Source organism: Terrapene carolina, unplaced genomic scaffold (assembly GCF_002925995.2).
Source record: "Terrapene carolina triunguis isolate 2854851 unplaced genomic scaffold, T_m_triunguis-2.0 Scaffold613, whole genome shotgun sequence".
Taxonomy (NCBI): Eukaryota; Metazoa; Chordata; order Testudines; family Emydidae; genus Terrapene; species Terrapene triunguis.
The window spans coordinates 251,342-274,227 of NW_020664964.1; the positions used below are offsets into that span (position 1 = coordinate 251,342).

At 41.7% G+C, this 22,886-nt stretch overlaps 1 protein-coding gene across 1 annotated transcript in view; it reads left to right on the forward strand.

The window, feature by feature from the left end:
• The window catches only part of AHRR (aryl-hydrocarbon receptor repressor), a 111,906-nt gene that overhangs the window by 54,536 nt on the left and 34,484 nt on the right, over positions 1-22,886 (forward strand). Inside the window, exon 3 of the mRNA XM_024201609.2 lies at positions 10,698-10,795. Within this exon, the coding sequence (XP_024057377.2) occupies positions 10,698-10,795 (98 nt within the window). The remainder of the gene's footprint in view (positions 1-10,697; positions 10,796-22,886) is intronic.

Here is a 22,886-nt window from a genome sequence, read left to right on the forward strand (position 1 = left end):
GGGCGAGGGATGTGCTGGCTGCGGCTTCCCGCCGCCCCTATTGGCCTGGGGCAGCGAACCGCGGCCAGTGGGGGCGGTGAACCGCGGCCAGTGAGGGCCGCGATCGGCCGAACCTGCCGTGTCAGCAAGTAAATAAACTGGCCTGGCCCACCAGGGTGCTTACCCTGGTGAGCTGCGTGCCAGAGGTTGCCGACCCCTGTTCTAGTTCCTCTGTCTTTCTTGTCATCCCCAGAAATTGAGTGAACAAGGTCCTGATGTTGCAATGAGAACAGTGCATGTGGATCCTTGTGCCAGTGCAGAGCCTACTGAGTTCAGAGGAGCTCTGTATGGGTAAAAGGGTCTGCATGCTTGTGGTATTCTTGTTAGGGGTCAGGGCTCAATAAAGAAGATATGGCTTAGGAACAATGAAATATTTTGAGCCACACTGAAAGAGAATGGACTAAATTCTGTGACTCTAGAGAAAATGCTGAGAATTCAGAGTTAATAGAGAAGGATTAGTTTGACTATTTCCTCTATACATTTTTTAAACTGCTGTGCATGTGAAAAGATGCACAACAGCCCAGCAGAATAGACATCGAGCCCTGCTGGGTAACTTCCAGTGCCATCTTAATGGCAAGGACATGCGGGAGGAATGGGAAATGCTCAGCAGCTCTGATTACCTATCAGCTAAACCACAGGTGCCTCCAGATCTCAATCTGAATGTGCAACTATAAAATGAATACGTAATCTGATGATCTCACATTCAGACAAACAGGGAGTGGGATGGCTGACCAGCTGATGAGGAAGACTCAGGGCAGTCAAGGTTAAAATGGATTAGCAGGTGAAAGGGATCGTCCTAACTGGTTTAAACTGTGTTCCAGTGTACAAAATTGGGATGGGGGAGAGGGAAATAGAGTAAAACATCTGAAAAACTTCAATAAAAATCATAATTTTTCAACCTGAGTTCTCAAAAATAGACAAACATAATTTTAAACACACTTCCTAAATACTACATAAGTCACCTCTGGACTGACAGCTTCAAGAGTAACTCTTTCAAAAGTCTATAAGAAATTCCATATGAAATTAAAGTGCCTCCTCTACCATAGTTATAGTGAATCTAACATGACTACCATATTTACGTTTCTTTTGCACCACATTGAGCTTATGATTCATTTGTTGAAACAGTTTAGTTCAAAATTTCTAGTGCATTTAGCAAAAAAGCTGTATCTTGATTTTCACAGACAGAAGTTCACTTTCTTTAGAAAATATTGCTTTTAATAAAGTATAAATAATAAGTAGTTCTTTGTTATGCTCACTGGGTTTTAAATATATTAATGCAAGACTACATTGCTTGGTATGAGTCCCAGATTGTGAGCAATAGGGACAGGGAGGTGGGTGGAGTAATCTTCGCCATGAATTCTCTTAAACTTCACAGTGCTTCTCCTCAATGAGTTGCAATAAAACTAAAAATAAATATATTGTTGTTTACAGTTTCTTAGCTTACCTCTTCTAATTGCAATCCTCCCCCCTCTTCACCCTCTCCCACATTCTTACATCCTCACAAAAGAGAGACAAAAATTCCTCCCATAATGCTCCCCTAATAGAGCCCCAACTTGCTTTCCTTCCTTGGGTGAGGTTCCCTCATTTGCCTCACACACTGACCTCTGCCTTTAGCCTGAATCCTCAGTGTTACCCATTCTAGCTTCATGCCATTTCCCTCCCAAAGGCGCAAGTTCAACTGCCATGTTCTTCCGCCTGACTTGACTCCCTTTCTGATCGGTCAAGAGTCAGGTCAAGTGAGACTAGTTAGCAGAGCGAGTTGTTTTAGGAGGTCAAGCTGAAGAACATGAAAGATTTCTGCTGGGGCTTGGGGGAGGTCAAGACTTGCTCAAGACAAGAAACTAGCCCCTTTCTACCTCCCCAGTGCTGGAAGCCCTCTCTGACCATTCACATTAGCATCCTCACTGCCCTCCATGAAACCCAGCACTAGCCAGTTCCCTCAGGATTGAGGGTACTAGAAGGGGTGCAGAAATGGGTACTTTGCCACTTGTGTTTAATATATGAACAGTTTCATGCATTCTAAAGTGTTCTGTGTAAATATACAAGACAAATCAGACAGCTATTTTACAAAGCTTTCTTCATCAGAACTTATTTATAAAAAAAAAACAAAAAAACAACCCAGTGGAATATAACTAAACCAATTGTTTTGATCGTTTTTCCTGTAGCCTTTTCCCTTCTATTTGTAAAAAGGAATTTACTTGACAGAAATATTCTTCACCTTTTAACTTGCCAGTTTTCCCCCTCTCCCTAAGGAATGGGAGTTATTTTCTGATTCTTTACTTTAAGCTACATTTCTTTTTTTAGGCAATTTCCAGATATCTGATACAATATATAATGAGGAATTAGGTTCCATTACATGAAGGCTTAACCTTCACCAAAAGCATTCAGAGCTTGCCAGGAGTCATCAATATTTAACAGCTGTTGTTATTATGAAATACTTCATAGGGTAATGTGGCTTGTCTGCTTGCACGCAATGGTTTGAACAAGAGCCAGGCCACTGTCAGATGCAAGGAAAGATTGACAGCTGGTTAGATTGCGTGACAGTGAGGCTCTGGTTAGTCAGCAGTCTGTTTTTACCAAAAGGCCTGGTCTCCCCCTGGTGTTTTTCTCAAAAGGAATTCCTCAACTGGGGAAGGAAGGGGAGCAAAGGGTGGAGTTTCGACTTGGTAAGTGGCTCTGTGCCCAGCTCCCGCCCACATGCCGTGAAGATATCTGTGAGCTCTAATCATGCAAAGCTGTGAGAAAAAAATATACAGTAAAATAGCTAGAGGAGAATGTAACTGTCAGAAGATGGCATGTCTTTGATACCTCATGTACATGGGAAACACATTAAGCTCTCAGTAAGAATGAGGCAAATAATTTTGAAAGAAAGAGGGGAAGAGATTTTGAAGGAAAAGAAAGTAGTTCAGTTTACTGAGTTTGGTACCTTAAATAAATGCCATGCTGCACTTAAACTTCAAAGGGCAGACACATTTCAAAGAGTCTCTTAAGAAGAAGCAGACTAAGAAAACCACTAAGTAGGGAAGGAAAGCTTTGTATTATTGCTAGCATAATTTCATCTGGCAGTCTGGTGGGCCCTGCTACAGTACCGGACTCCAAACATCAGGCTGTCTGAGAACGGATTTTGCTGGTGATTTCTTTCCTGAAACAGTCATGCAAACTGTGAGCTGTGGCATTTCAGAATGAAAAGATGCTGTTCTTGATTGTTTAGTAGTTTAATAACTCTTCTTCATGTTGTATGTAACATGATTTTTAATGTACAGTCTATGGAGTCTAGTCCTTAGTGTTAATGTGTGCTCCACATCAGTAGAGAGAGGAATAGTCCCGTTAGATTCATGGCTATAGCTCAGTTTAAGACAATTTCATGCATTCAGTAGGGTACACATGACCAGCTATTCTTGGCTCTAAAGAGAAATTAATATGTATAGAAAAGAGACGATGTTCAAGAGTGCAAAAGAATGTATAGTTTAATCAGGCTTGGTATTTTCAGTTTCTTTTTTGATCAACTGTATTTGAAATGAAATTATGATCTGCCCAGCGTAAGGGGCAGCACGGCTGTTGCAGCAGTCCAGGAGAGAGATGGTCTCCCCACTACTCTTGGGATGGATTAAACTGTGTCACTACTATAACTTGAGCGGGTGGAGTTAAGGCTGATCCATGAGAGGATTTGGAGAGTTGATTTGGAGAGGGTAATCCCATTGGTCTAAAATCATATTTTAACAAGAGCTCTGAGGTTTATATAAATGCAAATAAAATAGTAACTTACACCAAATATGTGATCTCTGGGGTGAGAGACAAAAGAAAATGATTAATGAGGACAATTTTTAGTAAATGTCTCAAGAATTTGGAATTAAAGATGTCAGAGTGCTTTTCTCCCCTTTAACATGTTCAAGGTCTTCTAGATTTGATTTTTCAAATCAAGAGGTTTAGAGGTCTATAAATAAGCAATGCTAGTGCCAGAATGTGATACTTTTGTAGAGGAGGAAGATTGGGTGGATGAATTTACTCTCTCTGCCTCTAACTGTACATTTTCTAACTGATTTAGAGCAATTTCATTATTCATATCCCTCCAATCCACTTATTCCCCTGACAGAGGTTGGTAACTTGTGCTTAAAGAGGAGACCATTAAAACTAAACCCTTGTGTCTCATTACATAAAACATTCAACTAATCCAAAACCATCATCCTCTGCATTTTTGTGCATTCATCATCAGTTAGCTACTCCAGCTATCAGTCTTAACTTTGTATTCTTCTTTGGTTTCCTCCCCTTTTTGCATTTCCAGACCAGGAACTGGTTCTCCATCCTCCTATCTGAACAGTCCTTCATGAAATCACATTGGACACTTCTTGTTAATTGTTTTCTTCTTTTTCAGAGAAATTATAGTCTGTATAGAAAGGAGCATAAACTCTGCAAGTCAAGTGTAAAAGTATAATTAGGCAAGTCAAAAAAGAAATTTAAGAGCGACTAATAAAAAACACAAAAACTAACAGCAAAGATTTATTGAAGTACATCAGAAGCAAGAAGCCTACCAAACAATCAGTAGGGCCACTGGACAATTGAGGTACTAAAGGAGCACTCAAGGAAGATAAGGCCATTGTAGAGAAGCTAAATGAATTCTTTGCATCAGTCTTCACTGCAGAGGATGTGAGGGAGATTCCCACACCTGAGCCATTCTTTTTAGGTGACAAATCTGAGGAATTGGACCAGATTGAGGTGTCCATAGAGGAGGTTTTGGAACAAATTGATTAAATTAAACAAAAAGAACAGGAGTACTTGTGGCACCTTAGAGACTAACAAATTTATTAGAGCATAAGCTTTCGTGGGCTACAACCCACTTCTTCGGATGCATATATGTTAGTCTCTAAGGTGCCACAAGTACTCCTGTTCTTTTTGCGGATACAGACTAACACGGCTGCTACTCTGAAACCTTAAATTAAACAGTAATAAGTCACCAGGACCAGATGGTATTCACCCAAGAGTTCTGAAGGAACTCAAATAGGAAATTGCATAACTACTAATGGTGGTATGTCAACTATCATTTAAATGAGCTTCTGTACCAGATGACTGGTTAGCTAATGTGATGCCAATTTTTTAAAAAGGCTCCAGAGGAGATCTTGGCAATTACAGGCTGGTAAGCCTCACTTCAGTACCAGCTAAATTGGTTGAACCTATAGTAAAGAACAAAGTTATCAGACACATAGATGAACACAATTTGTTGGGGAAGAGTCAAGGCGGCTTATGTAAAGGGAAATCATGCCTCACCAATCTCTCAGAATTCTTTGAAGGGGTCAACAAGCATGTGGACAACGGGGATCCAGTGGACTCAGTGTATTTGGACTTTCAGAAAGCCTTTGACATGGTCCCTCACCAAAGGCTCTTAAGCAAAGTTACAGATCAGTAAGCCAGGCAATAAAGCATAAGAATTAATGGTCAGTTTTCAAAATGGAGCGAGGTAAATAGCAGGTCCCCCAGAGATCTGTGGGATCTGTAGTGGGACGAGTGCTGCTCATCAATGATCTGGAAAAAGGCGTAAACAGTGAGGTAGTAAAGTTTGCATATGATAAAAATTACTCAAGATAGTTAAGTACAAAGCAGACTGCGAAGAGTTACAAACGGATCTCACAAAACTGGGAGACTGGGCAACAAAATGGCAGATGAAATTCAATGTTGATAAATGCAAAGTAATTCACATTGGAAAACATAATCCCAACCATACATATAAAATGATGGGGTATAAATAAGCTATTACAACTCAAGAAAGAGATCTTGGAGTCATTGTGAATAGTTCTCTGAAAACATCTGCTCAATGTGCAGTGGGAGTCTAAAAAGGTAACAGAATGTTAGGAACCATTAGGAAAGGGATAGATAATAAGACAGAAAATATCATAATGTCACTATATCAATCCACGATACACCCACACCTTGAATAGTATGTGCAGTTCTGGTCACACCATCTCAAAAAAGATATATTAGAATTGGAAAAGGTGCAGAGGAGGGCAACCAAAATGATTAGGGGTATGGAACAGACTCCATACGAAGAGAGACTAAAAAGATGAACTTTTCAGCTTGGAAAAGAGATGACTATGGTGGGATATGATAGAGGTCTATAAAATCATGAATGGTGTGGAGAAACTGAATCAGGAAGGGTTATTTACCCTTTCACATAAGAACCATGTGTCACCCAATGAAATTAATAGGCTGCAGTTTTAAAGCAAACATAACAAAGTACTTCTTCATGAAATGCACAGTCAACCTGTGGAACTCATTGCCAGGGGATGTTGTGAAGGCCCAAACTCTAACTGGGTTCAGAAAAGAACTATATAAGTTCTCGGAGGATAGGGCCATCAATGGCTATTAGTCAAGATGATCAGGGATCCAACCACATGCTCTGGGTGTCCTCAGCCTCTTAACTGTCAGAAGCTGGGAATGGACAACAGGGGATGGATCACTTGATAACTGCCCTGTTCTGTTCATTCCCTCTGAAGCATCTGGCATTGGCCACTGTCAGAGAGAGAATACTGGGCTAGATGGACCATTGGTCTGACCCAGTATGGCCATTCTTATGTTCTTCAATTACAGTGTTTTTTAGTAGTTTCCAGCCTTTACAGAGTTGTGGGTTTTGATACTTCCTCTGATTTCACCAGGCTTGCTAGAATTTGTGATCCTCTCACATTTGTTGCCCATGCTTCATGTGTTTGTCACTCTTGTATATCAACATAGCTTTTCTTATTTTTCATCTTCTTTTGCAGAACAGCTCCATCTTCTGTTTTATTTTGTATGTTGGAAATATGTAACAGATAATTTGTGTTAAGCAAAAGCTCCCCCCTCTGTCCATTCCTACCTAACCAACTTTGCTAATTTTGAACCTGGCAGGTTAGTCCCCTGCCCTTAATTGGAGACAGTATAATCCAAACAGTTGTGTCTCTTCATGGAAGGCTTTTCCAGGCTCCATAAATTCAAACCCCACCTCTTGACACAGCTTATACCTCCATCTTTTCCCACATGCATGACATCTAGAGGATTTTTCCCTGGCATTCTTCAAGCTCTCTTTTATCCTTTTTGTTATATCATGTGTCCTGTACCCATGGAGGCAGCATTCTATTTAATTTTCAAATTTGGCCACACGTGTCTCAGAACAAGATTCCTCACTATCAAATCACCAATCAGGATCACTTGCTGCTTTCTTTCTAGTGACTCCTGTTTAATTCTTACTACTCAGTCACTGGGAGAGCTGAGTTAGTAATGGGTTTTTTGGTTCAGAGGCTTAACTGAAAAATAAATATCCTCTGCTTTGATATGAACAGAAACAATTTTTTAGGAAAAATGTTAATCAAATTGAAAAATCTCAACTGAATCCACCCAAACATTTCAAGTTGAATTGAAACAAAATTATTATTTTTTTCCGATCAGTTTCAAGTCAATAAAACCATTTTTTTTCATTTTGATTTGGCTGTTTCAGGTGTTTTCACCCTTCTTTGTTGTGTGGTTTTTTGTTTGTTTGTTTTACTCTGGGGCCAAATTTGAAACCAAAATACTGTTTCTAATGAAAGTCAAAACAAAATGTTTCAAAATGGTCAAAACAAAATATTTTGACTCTTTTTTGAAAAAATGTTCTCAACTGAAAGTATTCATCAAATTGACCCAGTTTGGGTAAATACTTTCAGACCCCCCAAAATGCATTTTTCGATGAAAAGTTTGTCCAAAAAAATTGCCTGTCTCTAGTCAGTGATAGGGCATCAGCAGGACTCTAAAACAGAGGTTAATTGTTGCTTGTGTTTACCTGTTACCCCCAATGGGGTAATATTTTTCAGTTTCTCCTCTACACTCTGTAATATGTCCTGCTCTTCCTCACTGAGTCTCCATGTTTGCTGCCTTCATCAATGACACACTCTCAGCAACATCAGCCTCTCTTCTGAGCTCTTTGTGCATTAGTGACTGATCCCTGCTTCCTTGATGGGTTGGTTCCACTTAAAAATTTTATATTCATATTTAATTTTAATGCAATGTCTTCAACCCTCAGGGGGAGTATATAGTGATGAGGAAGCGATGCTGATCCAGGCACAGGTTACAATTTTTCTGCTTCTGAGAAACGCATTCTGCTTCTTGGCACAAGGAGGGCTGCCTTGCCTTCTGCTATGGGTCTGTTCACATTTTGGGGCAATGTGTACAATGTGTTATGAAACAGTGGGGTGTGTCTGAACATACAGGAACGTCTAGTAGGTGAAATGACAGTACAGTATAATACTTCCTATTTGGAAATGGAATTAGTACTAGATGGACTGTGGAACAACCATCTCTTGTGCCTCTGCTGCTATGTTTGTGTCAGCCTGAAGGCTAACAAACAGGCAGGGAACCCTAGCCTGCTCGATGAAATAAAATAAAATAATGCTTTCCTCTTAAAGATGGAGTTAGCCCCACTGGAATGTTTGACAAAGCCAAAAGAACTCATAAAAATAAATCTTAATTTCCTCTTGCCACTCCCTGTCTGTCCTTTAACCTACACAAAGATAATGAGCCTCTGTGTAGAGAATTATGAAAATGTACTTTTGGGGGTTAGGGGAGCAATAGGATGGGGGCTCTGCTTTCAGAAATTGCAGTTACACCCTCTCTGTAATACCCAGCTGCAAATGGCATTACGACTGACCTTACTAATCCTAGGAGCAAGCTCAGTTGAGCAGGGTCATGCAAAAGATACATCATGTGACCTTTCCCAATAAACCTCACATTTAAACCAAGACAGACTACAAAACCCATCCCCTAAAAATGTGCACCTTTCCACAGAAGTTTCACATCCATTTTGCAGAATGGCTTGCAGGGTTGAAAACATGAAATCATGGTGGCTGGAAAAATTTGCATGGAAACCCACCCTTAGTCCTGTTTCATGTAGTTTTGGGATATCCTAGTGTGTTTTCCACAACTCAGGTGAGGAATTTATTATCTATACTTGAGATTACAATTTAGGAAATATGAGTCCACAGTATCACTAGCAGTAAATATTCACTATCTGAACTAAAAACCAATTCAAATTTATTGAGTAACTTCCAGAACTGTGGTATCTGTGTTGCCATCATGTGATCTGAAAAGATAACGTGTCTCTTGACTCTTTATAGAATCTCAAGTTAATAAGAACCTGATCTAAAGCCTATGAAATAAGGAGAAATCACTCCAATAGACTTTGGACCACGCCCTTTGTCATTTTCAACTAATACTGTTAAATCCATGAACATTTTTATTCAGTTTTTACTCTGGGCTCTTATTCAAAAATTGCATCCAGTTGTCATCACTACATTTAGCAAAGAGCCAAGTAACATTCCAGACTTTTTTATATATATATTCCTATGTGGAATGAATTATTTCAGATTGTTTCATCCCTATTTTGGGGTTATTAACCTGTGGCTGTTACTCCAGGCTGATGCAGGGGTGCTGGAACAATTTGTACAGTGGGGGTCCTGAGAGTCATTGAACCAAACTGTAAACCCTGTATATAATGGAAACCTCTTCAAGTCAGAGGATGCAGCAGCACCCCCAGTACCCCTAGTTCCAGCACCTATGGGATTACGTTTGGAGTAGCCTGTATGTACCAACTTCCCTGGGTCCACTTAATGGCAGACCCGTCTCACTGTCCCTTCATATCAACAGAGCAAAACCAAGTAAGAACTGTATTTCTATAGATCGAATATGTTAGATTGGTATATTTGAACAGTAGTGAATGTCTCATCTCAATTAGCCATCATAACTGTTTCAAGATGATCCAGGTCAAATAACTAAAAGCCCAGCAGTAATAATGAAGCTGAATCTTTAGCTTCATTATTGACAGAATCACAAGGTTTGCTTCACACTCCATACTCCCTCAATGATCCAGATACTCACCTAGCAGATGATGTGTATAATCAACTCTGTCTTCTGGGTGATTCTTTCATTATCCTCAAAAATGAGAGTGGATCTGAAATCATCACTCTTTCAGGGATTCAACTTCATATTTATTCCGGAAGAGAGTTAAATATGATTATCTAAAGATATTTCAGAACCAATATTTACAGCCCATACATAGGAAAAGCAGTCAGCCAAAGTAATCTGCCTTTGTTTCCGTCAGGACTCTTGGTATTACCAGAGAAAATTTTGCAATTTTAATCCAAAGTTTTCATGCTTTCCATGCTAAAAAAACAAACTTTGACTTCACATTTGAAAAAAAGGCATTTCAAGAATATACACTTGAGTCTTAGAACTAATCTCAAATTTATAGAAGTGAGAGGCCAAGATCATTTCATGCCAAACAAGAGGTCAAAATAGAAAATAAGAAAACTCATTCATATCCTGTATCCACTCTGACAATCTTCTGAACAGTGTTGCCATTAGTTAGAATTTTCATAACATGTATTCTTTTGTAAACAAAAGCAGCATGGCAACACGTCAATTGTCTTCTCTGCTGCTTTCCTATGGTTTTGTTGTTGTTTTTTATATGTAGAGTATAATAATGGAAAAAACATAACCAGTAAAAATAACGTGATAGGTATAATGACAAGCAAGGAAAGGACTTTATATAAAAACATCTGAGTTGTGAAATATGTGTTTCTCTCTCTAGGACCAACAGTACGTTTTCAGTATCTAAAAGCCCTCGTCAGTAATATTTATATATTGTTAATTACTTTTTTCAACAGCCATTCAAGAAAAGCACTTTAGGAAGCAAGTTGGTCACACAATAAAAGACCATCTATCCAGTGAGACTGCCATACCAGAAGGTGGACTTCTACTAGAAGTGAGTGATAAATGCTATCATTTCTGGTTCTGAGATAACACATGCAACTTAGTGATATTGGTGATTTATTAAAGGTTATTTAGCCTGAGCCAGTATTGAACAAATGGCCCTGCATTGTGTTAGACTTTATATTACTTGAAGTGTCCGCTTTTGAATGGGATGCAAAATCAAGGTCCAGAACTCTTGTGGACACGAAAGATCCAGTTACCTTTATTCTTGCAAAAACTGCATCAGCTATGGAGTCTTAGTCAAATTCCAACTAAATTTCCCGGTAGTTTCAATTAAATATGAGGGCCTGATTCTCACTGACAGCAGGCATGGGATGGTGGTGGAGATTGATTTTAGCTACCTGTGTTCACACCTGAGAGACTATGCAGGGACTTGCTTGATCTCTGTTGTGAGTTAGAGCAGCCTAAGAGCTACTCTAATTTAAACAGCTTTCCATGGCTTCCCACGTGTCAGGAGTCAGGGCCTGCAGCAGAGTCACTCTGGGAGCAGGCCCTGTAGAGCCAGTCTTCAGGCAACCTAACAAGTGCAACTGGCCCGTTATAGGCTGCCTGATTGGTTGGAAGAGACAGCAGACAGACTCTTAAGGCCAGCAGCAGCAGTTCACTGGCTGCTCAAAGCATGTGCCTGTGGCTGTGATAGCTCCTGCCTTGTTCCCAGCCCTGCCCCTGCATTGCCTCACTCCAGGTAGCCCAATTCTGATCCTTGGTTCCAATTCCTGACCTCTGACAACGGCTCTGACCCTGGGCTTTAGCACCTGGCCTCTGAATCCCTGGGCTCCAATTCCTGACTACCAACTCCTGTTCTAACCACTAGGCCTGATGCTTGTTTGAACCATTAGGCTTGACTCCTGCTACAACCACTAGGGACAACTGCCCATCTCCTGGTCATGTGACACTGTAGGCACTAGAAAGCAGAGAATAGCCACAGTACACGCCGGATAGACCTCCACTCTGCCTCTGACAAAGGCTAGGTGTAGGGCTGGTGCAGCACCCTTACACCAGCTCTGCATTATCAGGGAAGATCTCTGAACATGTTGTTCTTCCAGAACTATTTTCATCTCCTTAAAAATCCTCTGTTGCCATAGTGGCATAAAGCGGCCTTACTGTAACTGAGAATCAAGCCCACTAATCTTCTTTAAAAGTAGCGCTGCTATGCATTGTTAAATAGCCTCTAAGGTCTGCCCCAGAGATGGCTACATTTCACAGATAGGTGAAGCAATGCCTGTATACACATAGTGCCCTTAAAAAAACCTGCCATTTGATTATAAGTAAATGTTATTTGCAGTAGTTCCCCATTCTAAATGTATAAGGAATACAGTCAATATAAATAATAGCAAAAGCAGTAAGTGTCTAATTTTTAAGGGTTCCCACTGTATTTAATTTGTGTTTGGGATTTTTAAGGTGATAAGTGCCATATACATGTAAGATGTAACTGTTACAGGTCTTGAATGGCAGCCATATCGCTACAGGAACACTTAGAGAGTACTGATATATATAATATATTTCTGTCTGACTTCAGACACACTCCAACTGCTGAGACTAACTTTGCTCAAGGCATTAATGATCTGTTGGGAACATGTGTGGAATTCCTCTGGGGACTGATTTTAGCTTAGATGCTCTTTCAGTATGGTTGGGATACAATGAATTGTGGGTTTTGTTGTTGACCCAAATTCACGTTATTAGCTGTAGTGGACAAAGGAGTTTTAACTAAGTAGTCTCCTTCATTGGTGCTCTGCGGGAAAAGCTACTGTTTATTATGGACAGTCACGTGAATGAAGCCATTTTATCTGCTGTTGTAAGATCCTCTCGGCATGTCAAGAAGTCCTTACACTTTCCTTGTCATGCAAACACCTTCCACTGTACAAACTCTCATGGTTGGTTCCTGGATTCATATAAGCCTGATTATTTTATTTTGAGTACCAGTTGTGTACTTGGTGTGGTACACATATAGAAAGGTCTGGTCCCTGCCTTGAGATGCTTCCGAGCTAACTCAAACATACACGGTACAGTTTAAAGATATATTATACACTGAAGGTCTACATTTCAAGTAGTATTTTAAAAAGATATTTATCATGCTTTCTAAATAGACTATTCTGTTAAGTGATGGATCAATGATGGAATGACTCACAGAAGTGTATTTTAAAGAGGAAGGTCAACTAGCCCAGAGGGTCTAATGGGCTTTTAATTCTCTTGTTAGACAATGTGGGGAAGGCTCCTTCATTAGCAGAGGCTGACATGGCCAAAGCTCTACAAATTACTGTTTGAGGTTCTTCCACTTTCTTCTTAAATATACATACTGTGAGCCTGATCCTTAGAGGTGCTGAGAGGCTACAATTCCCATTAAATTCAAAAGGGAGTTGTAGATGCTCAGTATTTCTCAGGATCAGGCCTTGTGTAGGATTTCAGGGTGAATTTATAGTGTGTAGGCACGGGAAAGAGACAATTACTTACCAGTAATTGTGTTTGTCATAATCTCTTCTTTTCACCCATGCTACTTTTTACCCTCTGCAGGGTATTTGAGTTGTTTCCTTCTCCCAATGTTTTTACTCTTAGCTCCACCTATTATCCTGTCTCCCCTCCTTTCTACATTCCCCAGAAGAAAAGAGAAAACAAACCCCTTCTGACTAAAGTTAAAGTCCATTTTATTAAGAAGGCTTGGTGTTTTTTTTTCTTGTGTAGCCCATTTGTATGACCTTCCCTATTCTCTTAGCTTTGCAACCCAAGTGGCTTGCATCCTGTAATGAGGTTTAACTTTCAACTTCCAAAAAGTTTTCTAAGTCAGTGCAGTTTAACAGTTTTAAGTCCTTTTAACTCATGTTGTTGCTCTAAGACTGCCCGGTCACCACACAGTCTTGGTATTTATTATTTAATGACATTGTCAGTTTGCCCATTGCTGTGACATACCCCATCCACTGTGTCCCTTCTGCCTCAGAAGGTGGAAGTTAGCCGTTTCCAGGCCAGTGTTATCGTTTCCTTCCTTATTACATTGTGCCCAATAATAAGACATCACTGGCAGATTTGGTTACTATTCCCACTAAAAAAGCCCATACCATTTAGAGGGAGCAGAAAGGCAGTGATCTTCCAGGTGTAGTTTGGAATCATACTCCAGAAGGCTGAATATATGGGCACAACTGATTAAAACAGAATCCCTTGGCTTATTTTTCCCTGCATATTTTAGAGTGATCCAGGAACTCTTTAAAAAATATCTGACATTCCAATGATTCCAATACCCTTTGGGTTAGCACGTTTGCACACATCGGTTCTGTAACTCACTCCGTTCTATTGGAGCGTGTGGGGGATAATCCTGCCCACACCAGGTGGCGTTCTATAGACCTTTATTCTACCACCCGAGGAGAGCAGCCCAGGAGGCATTTGCTTTCAGTACACATGGCTAATAGCAGACTTCAGAGTGAGGCAATCTCATACTGCTTGATATTTTGGAACTTGTTAGTGTGTCTCAGCGAGCCTTAAATTGTTTTGCAATATACAGTTGAACCTCAGTAATTTGCACTAATGATGGAGAGACCCATTATGAATGATTGAATTTTGCATATTAGATAGTAAGGACTCGATTCTGCCACTTTCATTCATATTGATTAGTACCATATTCCACCTTTATTTGTTTATATTTATAAAACAAAATTAGCAACTATCAGTCTCTAGGCACCTTTAGCCATTATTTAAAAATCACAAATAACCATAGATGGCAATAACTAATGCAGCCTGACAATAACATACCCCTTCCTCGACATTTTCTTAAGCAATAGACCCCTTCCTCCACATTTTCTTAAGCAATAGATCCCTCCCCCAAAGTCCTGAAGATCAACAAATAAAGGTTATTTCAGACCAAAGGTTTTTTCAGACCTCTTTGGTCTGAAATAACAGGTACAGGTGGCACCCCCTCCATAACCTTCAACTGATGTAAATAAGCCTAGTCCCACTTTAGTCCTTTAATCTTATTTATATATAATTATTTCGAGCCAGATTTTCAAACTGAGCCTCCATGTTTTGTAGCACATTTTACTCCAGCGTTTAATTGCATTGGCGGGGTACAAATGCTGTCCGTTTCAGATCTGAGAAGGTGATTTGTGGGGCCCTTTGGGTTGTTTGATATTTAGCTATAACGGCATTTGTGCCTGTAGGTCATTGTCAGTGCAAAAAATATTGGCACAATTTAAGTATAGGCACCAAAATAGACCTGAAAAATTGAGGCCCTGTTTGAAAAATTAGACCCTTAATCTGTTTTTTAACTCTAAATCACAGTATTAGACACTATTGTGGATAACTACTTTGGGCCTGATCCAACTCCCACTGAAGTCAATGAGTCTTTCCATCACCTTGAATGGGAGTTGGATTAGGCCTTTTGGACGCAGTCCTGAAATCCTTAGTCAATACTCTGACTGAAGTCAAGGGGTCTTTTGGCAGAGTAAAGACTCCAGGATTTGGTTCCTAGCACATGAAATTTATTATTAGAGGCATTATTGCATTACTCGAAAAATGACTATGAATAATAGGATTTCTGCAATCCATTTTGAAGAGAGATGAATAAATATGTGGTACAGCACAAGGAGACATTTCCAGGTGGTGTCTACTAATACAATCTGAATCAGAACTTAATTTAACATATGTTCAAATTTCATTCCAAGATGAATTGGGATGATATAGTAGAAAACATCCCATTGGTGCTGTTCTAGACTTGGTATAAGGAAATAACACAGGAAACCTTTTTCCTACTCAGTTTCCTGTAATTTTTTTTAAAGTGTTAGTATAATTCCATTTCCTCCTTTCAAACTTTGTGTAATCAGTACTTAATAAACTCTGATCTTGAAAAAAAGTAGTTTAGTTTGAACTTTAGTCTGAGTGCAAGAAATTTGTCTTCCTGTTTTTTATTTAAATACAAACTTAAAATAAAAGAAGAATTAGGGGTTAAACACAAATGGAGGATTATTAGGTTAGGATTGTGGTGGGGGAAGGGATTTGGAACATCAGAAATCACTTAAGAGTTTGATGGAACCCTCACGGATAAGTTTACCATCTGTTGTGATCACGAATCACTTTTCAACTCCAACCAATGTTGACATCTCCTGACAATTCAGTCTTAGGAAAGCATACTCTCACTAGAACAAATCCTGCACTAAGCTCACTACTTCACCTTTGTATTGTAGTGTTCTCAAATGTGGTTTGGTGATCAGAACATTTTCAAAATAGTGTCTTTGTATAAAGTTTTCATAGACTATGTTTGTGGTTTTTAAGTTAATGCCACTTTTAAAAATTCTCCCAGTATTAATTCTTTTGTCTTCAGTTGCCTTTGATTGTGAACTGTACACTTCCTCCACAGACGACATAATCTGATCTGGCTTCAGTCATTTGGGATGATTTATGGAGAATATAGCTATAAAGGACACCTATAGATTGGGGTCAGGAGAGACTCACTATCTTCTGTTGCATGCATACATTTACTTTCTGTGCCTGTTCAGCACTGCATGTCATTTCCAATTAGCGGCAGGCAGAATACAGGAGATCTTTTCAGTGTTTCTGCTCCCTTCCGTTGTCTTCGTAAGTAGGAATATGTTAGGAATATGTCCATCTTTAAAAGGACACAGTCCACTGGAAATCTAGTAAATTAAAAAATATATATATATTAAAAGTAATGTGAATGTATTGAGTCTCTACCAGAGCGTGGCAGGAAACTGTTTTCCCATTCCAGGAATAATTTTGAAAAATGTTCCTGTTCCATACCAGGATGAAAATTCAAAATCTCAAAAAAACGTCATGAACCGACAATCAAAAAAAAAATTCAGTTTGGGTCAATCAAAATGTTTCATTCCAATTTTAACCTTTTCAAATTAATTTTTATTATACCTAGTGTCAAATTCTAAATGAAAAAATCATTTCAAACTGAAAAAACAGAACTTTTCATATTGAAAATGTAGAAAAGAGACATTTTGACAATTTTGAAACTTTTTTCCAACAGTTTTTGAAATGAGAAAACTAATAGAAATCAACCCTTTCCTGCTTTGGTTTTGACAAATCTGCCTTGTCTGAAGAAAAATGTCTTATCAAAAAAAATTCCAACCAGCTCTAGTCTCTCCCCAGCGCTCAGTGTTGCACATGTGCTCAGAGTTGGTGTCTTAGGGTATGTCTACACTACAGGATTATTCCGATTTTACAGAAACCGGTTTTTGAAAACAGATTGTATAAAGTCGAATGTATGCGGCCACACTAAGCACATTAATTCGACGGTGTGCGTCCATGTACCGGGGCTAGTGTCGATTTCTGGAGCATTGCACTGTGGGTAGCTATCCCATAGTTCCCACAGTCTCCTCCGCCCATTGGAATTCTGGGTTGAGATCCCAATGCCTGATGGGGCCAAAAACATTGTCGCGGGTGGTTCTGGGTACATCCTCCCCTCCCTCCTGGAAAGCAATGGCAGGCAACCATTTTGCGCCTTTTTCCTGGGTGAACAGTGCAGACGCCATACCGCGGCAAGCATGGAGCCTGCTCAGCTCAAGACAGCAGTCATGAACATTGTAAACACCTCGTGCATTATCGTGCAGTTTATGCTGAACCAGAACCTGCAAAACCAGGCGACGAGGAGTAGGCTACAGCAGCGCGGCGACGAGAGTGATGAGGACATGGACATGGAATTCCATGGAAGCCCCGGCACTTTGGAGATCATGCTGTTAATGGGGCAGGTTATAGCCGTGGAACGCTGATTCTGGGCCCGGGAAACAAGCACAGACTGCTGGGACCGCATAGTGTTGCAGGTGTGGGACGATTCCCAGTGGCTGCGAAACTTTCGCATGCGTAAGGACACTTTCATGGAACTTTGTGACTTGCTTTCCCCTGCCCTGAAGCGCCAGAATACCAAGATGAAAGCAGCCCTCACAGTTGAGACGCGAGTGGCAATAGCCCTGTGGAAGCTTGCAACGCCAGACAGCTACCGGTCAGTCGGGAATCAATTTGGAGTGGGCAGATCTACTGCGGGGGCTGCTGTGATGCAAGTAGCCAAAGCAATCACTGAGCTGCTGCTACCAAAGGTAGTGACTCTGGGAAACGTGCAGGTCATAGTGGATGGCTTTGCTGCAATGGGATTCCCTAACTGTGGTGGGGCGATAGATGGAACCCATATCCCTATCTTGGCACCAGAGCACCAGGGCAGCCAGTATGTAAACCGCAAGGGGTACTTTTCAATGGTGCTGCAAGCACTGGTGGATCACAAGGGACGTTTCACCAACATCAACGTGGGATGGCCGGGAAGGGTTCATGACACTCACATCTTCAGGAACACTACTCTGTTTAAATGGCTGCAGCAAGGGACTTACTTCCCAGACCAGAAAATAACCGTTGGGGATGTTGAAATGCCAATAGTTATCCTTGGGGACCCAGCCTACCCCTTAATGCCATGGCTCATGAAGCCATACACAGGCAGCCTGGACAGTAGTCAGGACCTGTTCAACTACAGGCTGAGCAAGTGCAGAATGGTGGTGGAATGTGCATTTGGACATTTAAAAGGTCACTGGCGATCTTTACTGACTCGCTCAGACCTCAGCCAAACCAATATCCCCATTGTTATTGCTGCTTGCTGTGTGCTCCACAATCTCTGTGAGAGTAAGGGGGAGACCTTTATGGCGGGGTGGGAGGCTTAGGCAAATCGCCTGGCCGCTGATTACGCGCAGCCAGACACCAGGGTGATTAGAAGAGCACACCAGGAAGCGCTGCACATTACAGAAGCTTTGAAAACCAGTTTCATGAGGCTACCGTGTGAACGTTCTGTTTGTTTCTCCTTGATGAAAACCTACCCCCTTGATTGACTCGTTCTCTGTAAGCAACCCACCCTCCCCCTTCGATCCCAGCTTGCTTTCAAAGGAAATAAAGTCACTATCATTTAAAAATCATGCATTCTTTATTAATTGATTATAAAAAGAGGGAGAGAACTGAGAAGGTAGCCCGGGTGGGGTTTGGGAGGAGGATAGGAGGGAAGGAAAAGGCCACTAAAAAAGTTCAAAGTAATGACAGCCTTTTGGTTGGGCTGTCCACTGGGGTGGATTGGGAGGGTGCACGGAGCCTCCCCTCCCACCCCGCGTTCTTACACGTCTGGGTGAGGAGGCTATGGAGCATGGTGAGGGGGGAGGGAGGTTATACAGTGGCTGCAGCAGCACTCTGTGCTCCTGCTGCCGTTCCTGAAGCTCCACCAGACGCCGGAGCATGTCCGTTTGATCACGCAGCAGCCCCAGCGTTGCAGCCTGCCACCTCTCATCTCGAGCGTCCCTCATGGTCTCACGTTCACTGGCATCTTTCCTGTACTTTGATACCGTGTCCTTCCACTCATTCAGATGAGCTCTTTCATTGCGGGTGGATTCCATGATTTCCGAGAACATTTCGTCTCGCATCCTCTTTTTTCGATGCCTTATCTGAGATAGCCTTCGGGACGGAGGAGGAGGCTTGAAAAATTTGCAGCTGCGGGAGGGAGGGAAAAAAGGGAGAGAAGTATTTAAAAAGATACATTTTACAGAACAATGCTTATACTCTTTCACGGTGAACAACACTATTCACATTACATAGCACATGTGATTTCGGTACAAGGTCGCATTTTGCATCTTTTAATATTGAGTGCCTGCAGCTTTGGTGTTAGAGAGCACAGACGCAGGTCCGGGCAACAGAATTCGGCTTGCATGCGGCCATGGTAAGCCATTGTCTTTCGGCTTCTGCAGCTTTCCTACAAGCAGTGCCCTCCTTTCCCACATACCAAGCAAAGCCCCTTGAGTGCTGCGGTTTTCCTGTTAACATGCAGCAGCAGAAACCAAACTAACCCCCCCCCATCCAATTCTCTGGGATGATCGCTTTATCCCTCCCCCCCACCGTGTGGCTGGTATCAGGGAAGATTCCCCTTCCGCCCTCCCCTCCCCCCGCTTGGCTAACTGCAGGGAAGGATTTCTTTTCAGCCACAGGCAAACAGCCCTGTAGGAACGACCATCTCTGTCCCCTTAATTAAATTCCCCTATTTCAACCAGGTTACCATGAACAATATCACTCTCCTGAGGATAACACAGCGAGATAAAGAACGGATGTTGCTTGAATGCCAGCAAACACCGGGACCATACACTGCCAGGCTTTGTCATGCAATGATACCAGATTACTTGCTACTAGCATGGCGTGGTCAAGTGTCCTACCATGGAGGACAGAATAAGGCTGCACTGCCCAGAAACCTTCTGCAAAGGCTTTTGGAGTACCTCCAGGAGAGCTTCATGGAGATGCCCCTGGAGGATTTCCGCTCCATCCCCAGACACGTTAACAGACTTTTCCAGTAGCTGTACTGGCCGCGAATGCATCCCAAGTCCTCAGGGCAAATTAATCATTAAAAAACGCTTGCTTTTAAACCATGTTTTATATTTTAAAAGGTAAACTCACCTGAGGTCCCTTCCATGGGGTCATGGTCTTGGATACTGCCTTGGAAGGGTTGGGAGGGTACTTCACTCAGGCTGAGAAAAAGATCCTGGCTGTTGGGGAGAACGGAGTGCTGTGTTCTCTCCGCAAGCTTGTCCTCCTCCACTTCCTCCTCCTCTTCCCCGTCCGCAAAATCCTCAGATGTGGCTGAGATTACTCCCGCCTCGGAATCCACGGTCAGAGGGGGGGTAGTGGTGACAGCCCCCCCTAGAATTGCATGCAGCTCAGCGTAGAAGCAGCATGTCTGCAGCTCTGACCCGGAGCGACCGTTTGCCTCCTTTGTTTTTTGATAGGCTTGTCTGAGCTCCTTAACTTTCACGCGGCACTGTAGTGAGTCCCTATTGTGGCCTCTCTCCATCATGCCCTTGGAGCTTTTTACAAATGTTTTGGCATTTCGTCTTTTGGAACGTAGTTCTGCTAGCACTGAATCCTCTCCCCATATAGCAATCAGATCCAGTACCTCCCGTAAGGTCCATGCTGGTGCTCTTTTTCGATTCTTGGACTGCATGGTTACCTGTGCTAATGAGCTCTGCATGGTCACCTGTGCTCTGCATGCTGGGCAAACAGGAAATGTAATTCAAAAGTTCGCGGGGCTTTTCCTGTCTACCTGGCCAGTGTATCCGAGTTCAGATTGCTGTCCAGAGAGGTCACAATGGTGCACTGTGGGATAGCTCCCGGAGGCCAATACCGTCGAATTGCGGCCACAATGGCAATGTCGATTTCAGCGCTACTCCCCTCGTCGGGGAGGAGTACAGATATCGATATTAAGAGCCCTTTATATCGAAGTAAAGGGCTTCGTTGTGTGGACGGGTGCAGGGTTAATTCAGTTTAACGCTGCTAAATTCGAGATAAACTCCTAGTGTAGACCAGGCCTTAGTGTCCGAACACACCCCCTTCTTGGAATTTGACTCTATTAGTAATCTCAAAAGAATAATACAACAGACTACATTTTCTCTGGGAATTGGGCTGTCAGTAGGACTTCTCTTCAGCACCTCCATTGTCCTACTTCCCTCTCTGTGGATAGTCACTCCTGTCTCCTTTAAGTCTAGGATGAAATTAAGAAACTGTACTTGCTGGAATGAGTCAACAGAATTTCACCAGCTTTATGCAGTCACCTTGCTACCCAATGAGTTTCAAATACTACAGCTGCAAGTTTGTCATTTTCCAACCACATTATCCTATTGTTTTTTAAAATATTTCTCTCCCCTGCTGCTGTGTGATAGACCCACACAACCAACAGGGGAAAACTAATAAGCTAACTGATTATTAAAAGGGAAATAATTACATTGGCTAGACAAAAAGCGTCAAATACACATGAGGAAGAAAGAAATAGTAGCTATTTTTCTATCATTTCTTTCAGTTAGACCAGTGGTTCCCAAACTTTAACAACCCGCGAACCCCTTTCACTAAACTGTCAAGTCTCATGAACCCCTTCCTAAAAATGAATATTTCCAGGGATTTTCTCCCTTACCTCAACATAAATTATAAAAGCAGTGATCTTGGAAATATAAAATTTGTTTTTATGACATGCTTATTACACACTATTAATTATTATTTATCATTACAGTATTTTTATTACATTATGAAAACGGCAACTCTTACAAGATCTCACTTGTGTAGCTATATCACTTTTGATTAAGCCTGTTATAAGACAAGGCTCCTATCAGAGGTGCCAGTAGAAAAAAAGCCCCCACGCACCCTAGGGTCTGGGGGGGCACCACCGGAAAAGTGGAGGGCCTGCAGGGGCCCCGGAAAAAAAGGGGAGGGACCTGCGGAGGGGTGTGCTGACGCGGGGGCGGGACATGACCCTTGTCGCCCCCCCATATTGGTGCGTCTGACTCCTATGTTTCATCAAGGAGTATCAGATGTGAAACAGCATGAAGGTATTTAAGAAGCCAACTCAACGAGTTCCTCCTACACAAGCATTCAGGTCTTGAGCAGTCCAGGCAAACAATGCACGTTACAACAAAGCTTAAACTTGTTCTTCATAATAATTTAAAAACAACTCTAGCAGCCTATTTAATTTTAAAAACAGCAAAAAATATCCACCTCCCTTTCCATTTCTTATAAGGGAGTCTTGAAGTTTAAATCTCCTCAGTGTGATAGATATGCTTGCTTTGATCTGCTTAGCTCTTGGAAGTCCCCAAGGCTCCGGGCTGCTGGCCCCATGCTGTCTCGGGTCCCTATGGAGAGCTCTGTCCGCCATTAGGGAATTTTTTCCTGAGAACCACCTGTAACATTTGGTGAACCCCCAGGGGTTCATGAAACCCAGTTTGGGAACCACTGAGTTAGACCAATCACTGGTGTTTCTCGTTACAATAACAAGAAAAAATATTCCAGCAGTAGTATAGTTAAGGTGCATTTCAATGATTTAATTTCATTTGCCACACCAAATCCCTCTATTCTGTTTGAAGTTTCTTTTAACTTGTTTATTCTGTACATAGATCTTGTAATGTTCTTTTATCTTCCTTTTAACTGACTCCCTTCGGGTATGGTAGTGAAATTACAATACAGTTGACTATTTGTTTTTTAATTGGTCTTATCAGGGCCGGTGGAAGGATGTTTCGCGCCCTAGGCGAAACTTCAACCTTGCGCCCTCCCCCGTACCCGAGCCCCCGCCCTGAGACGCCCCCCCC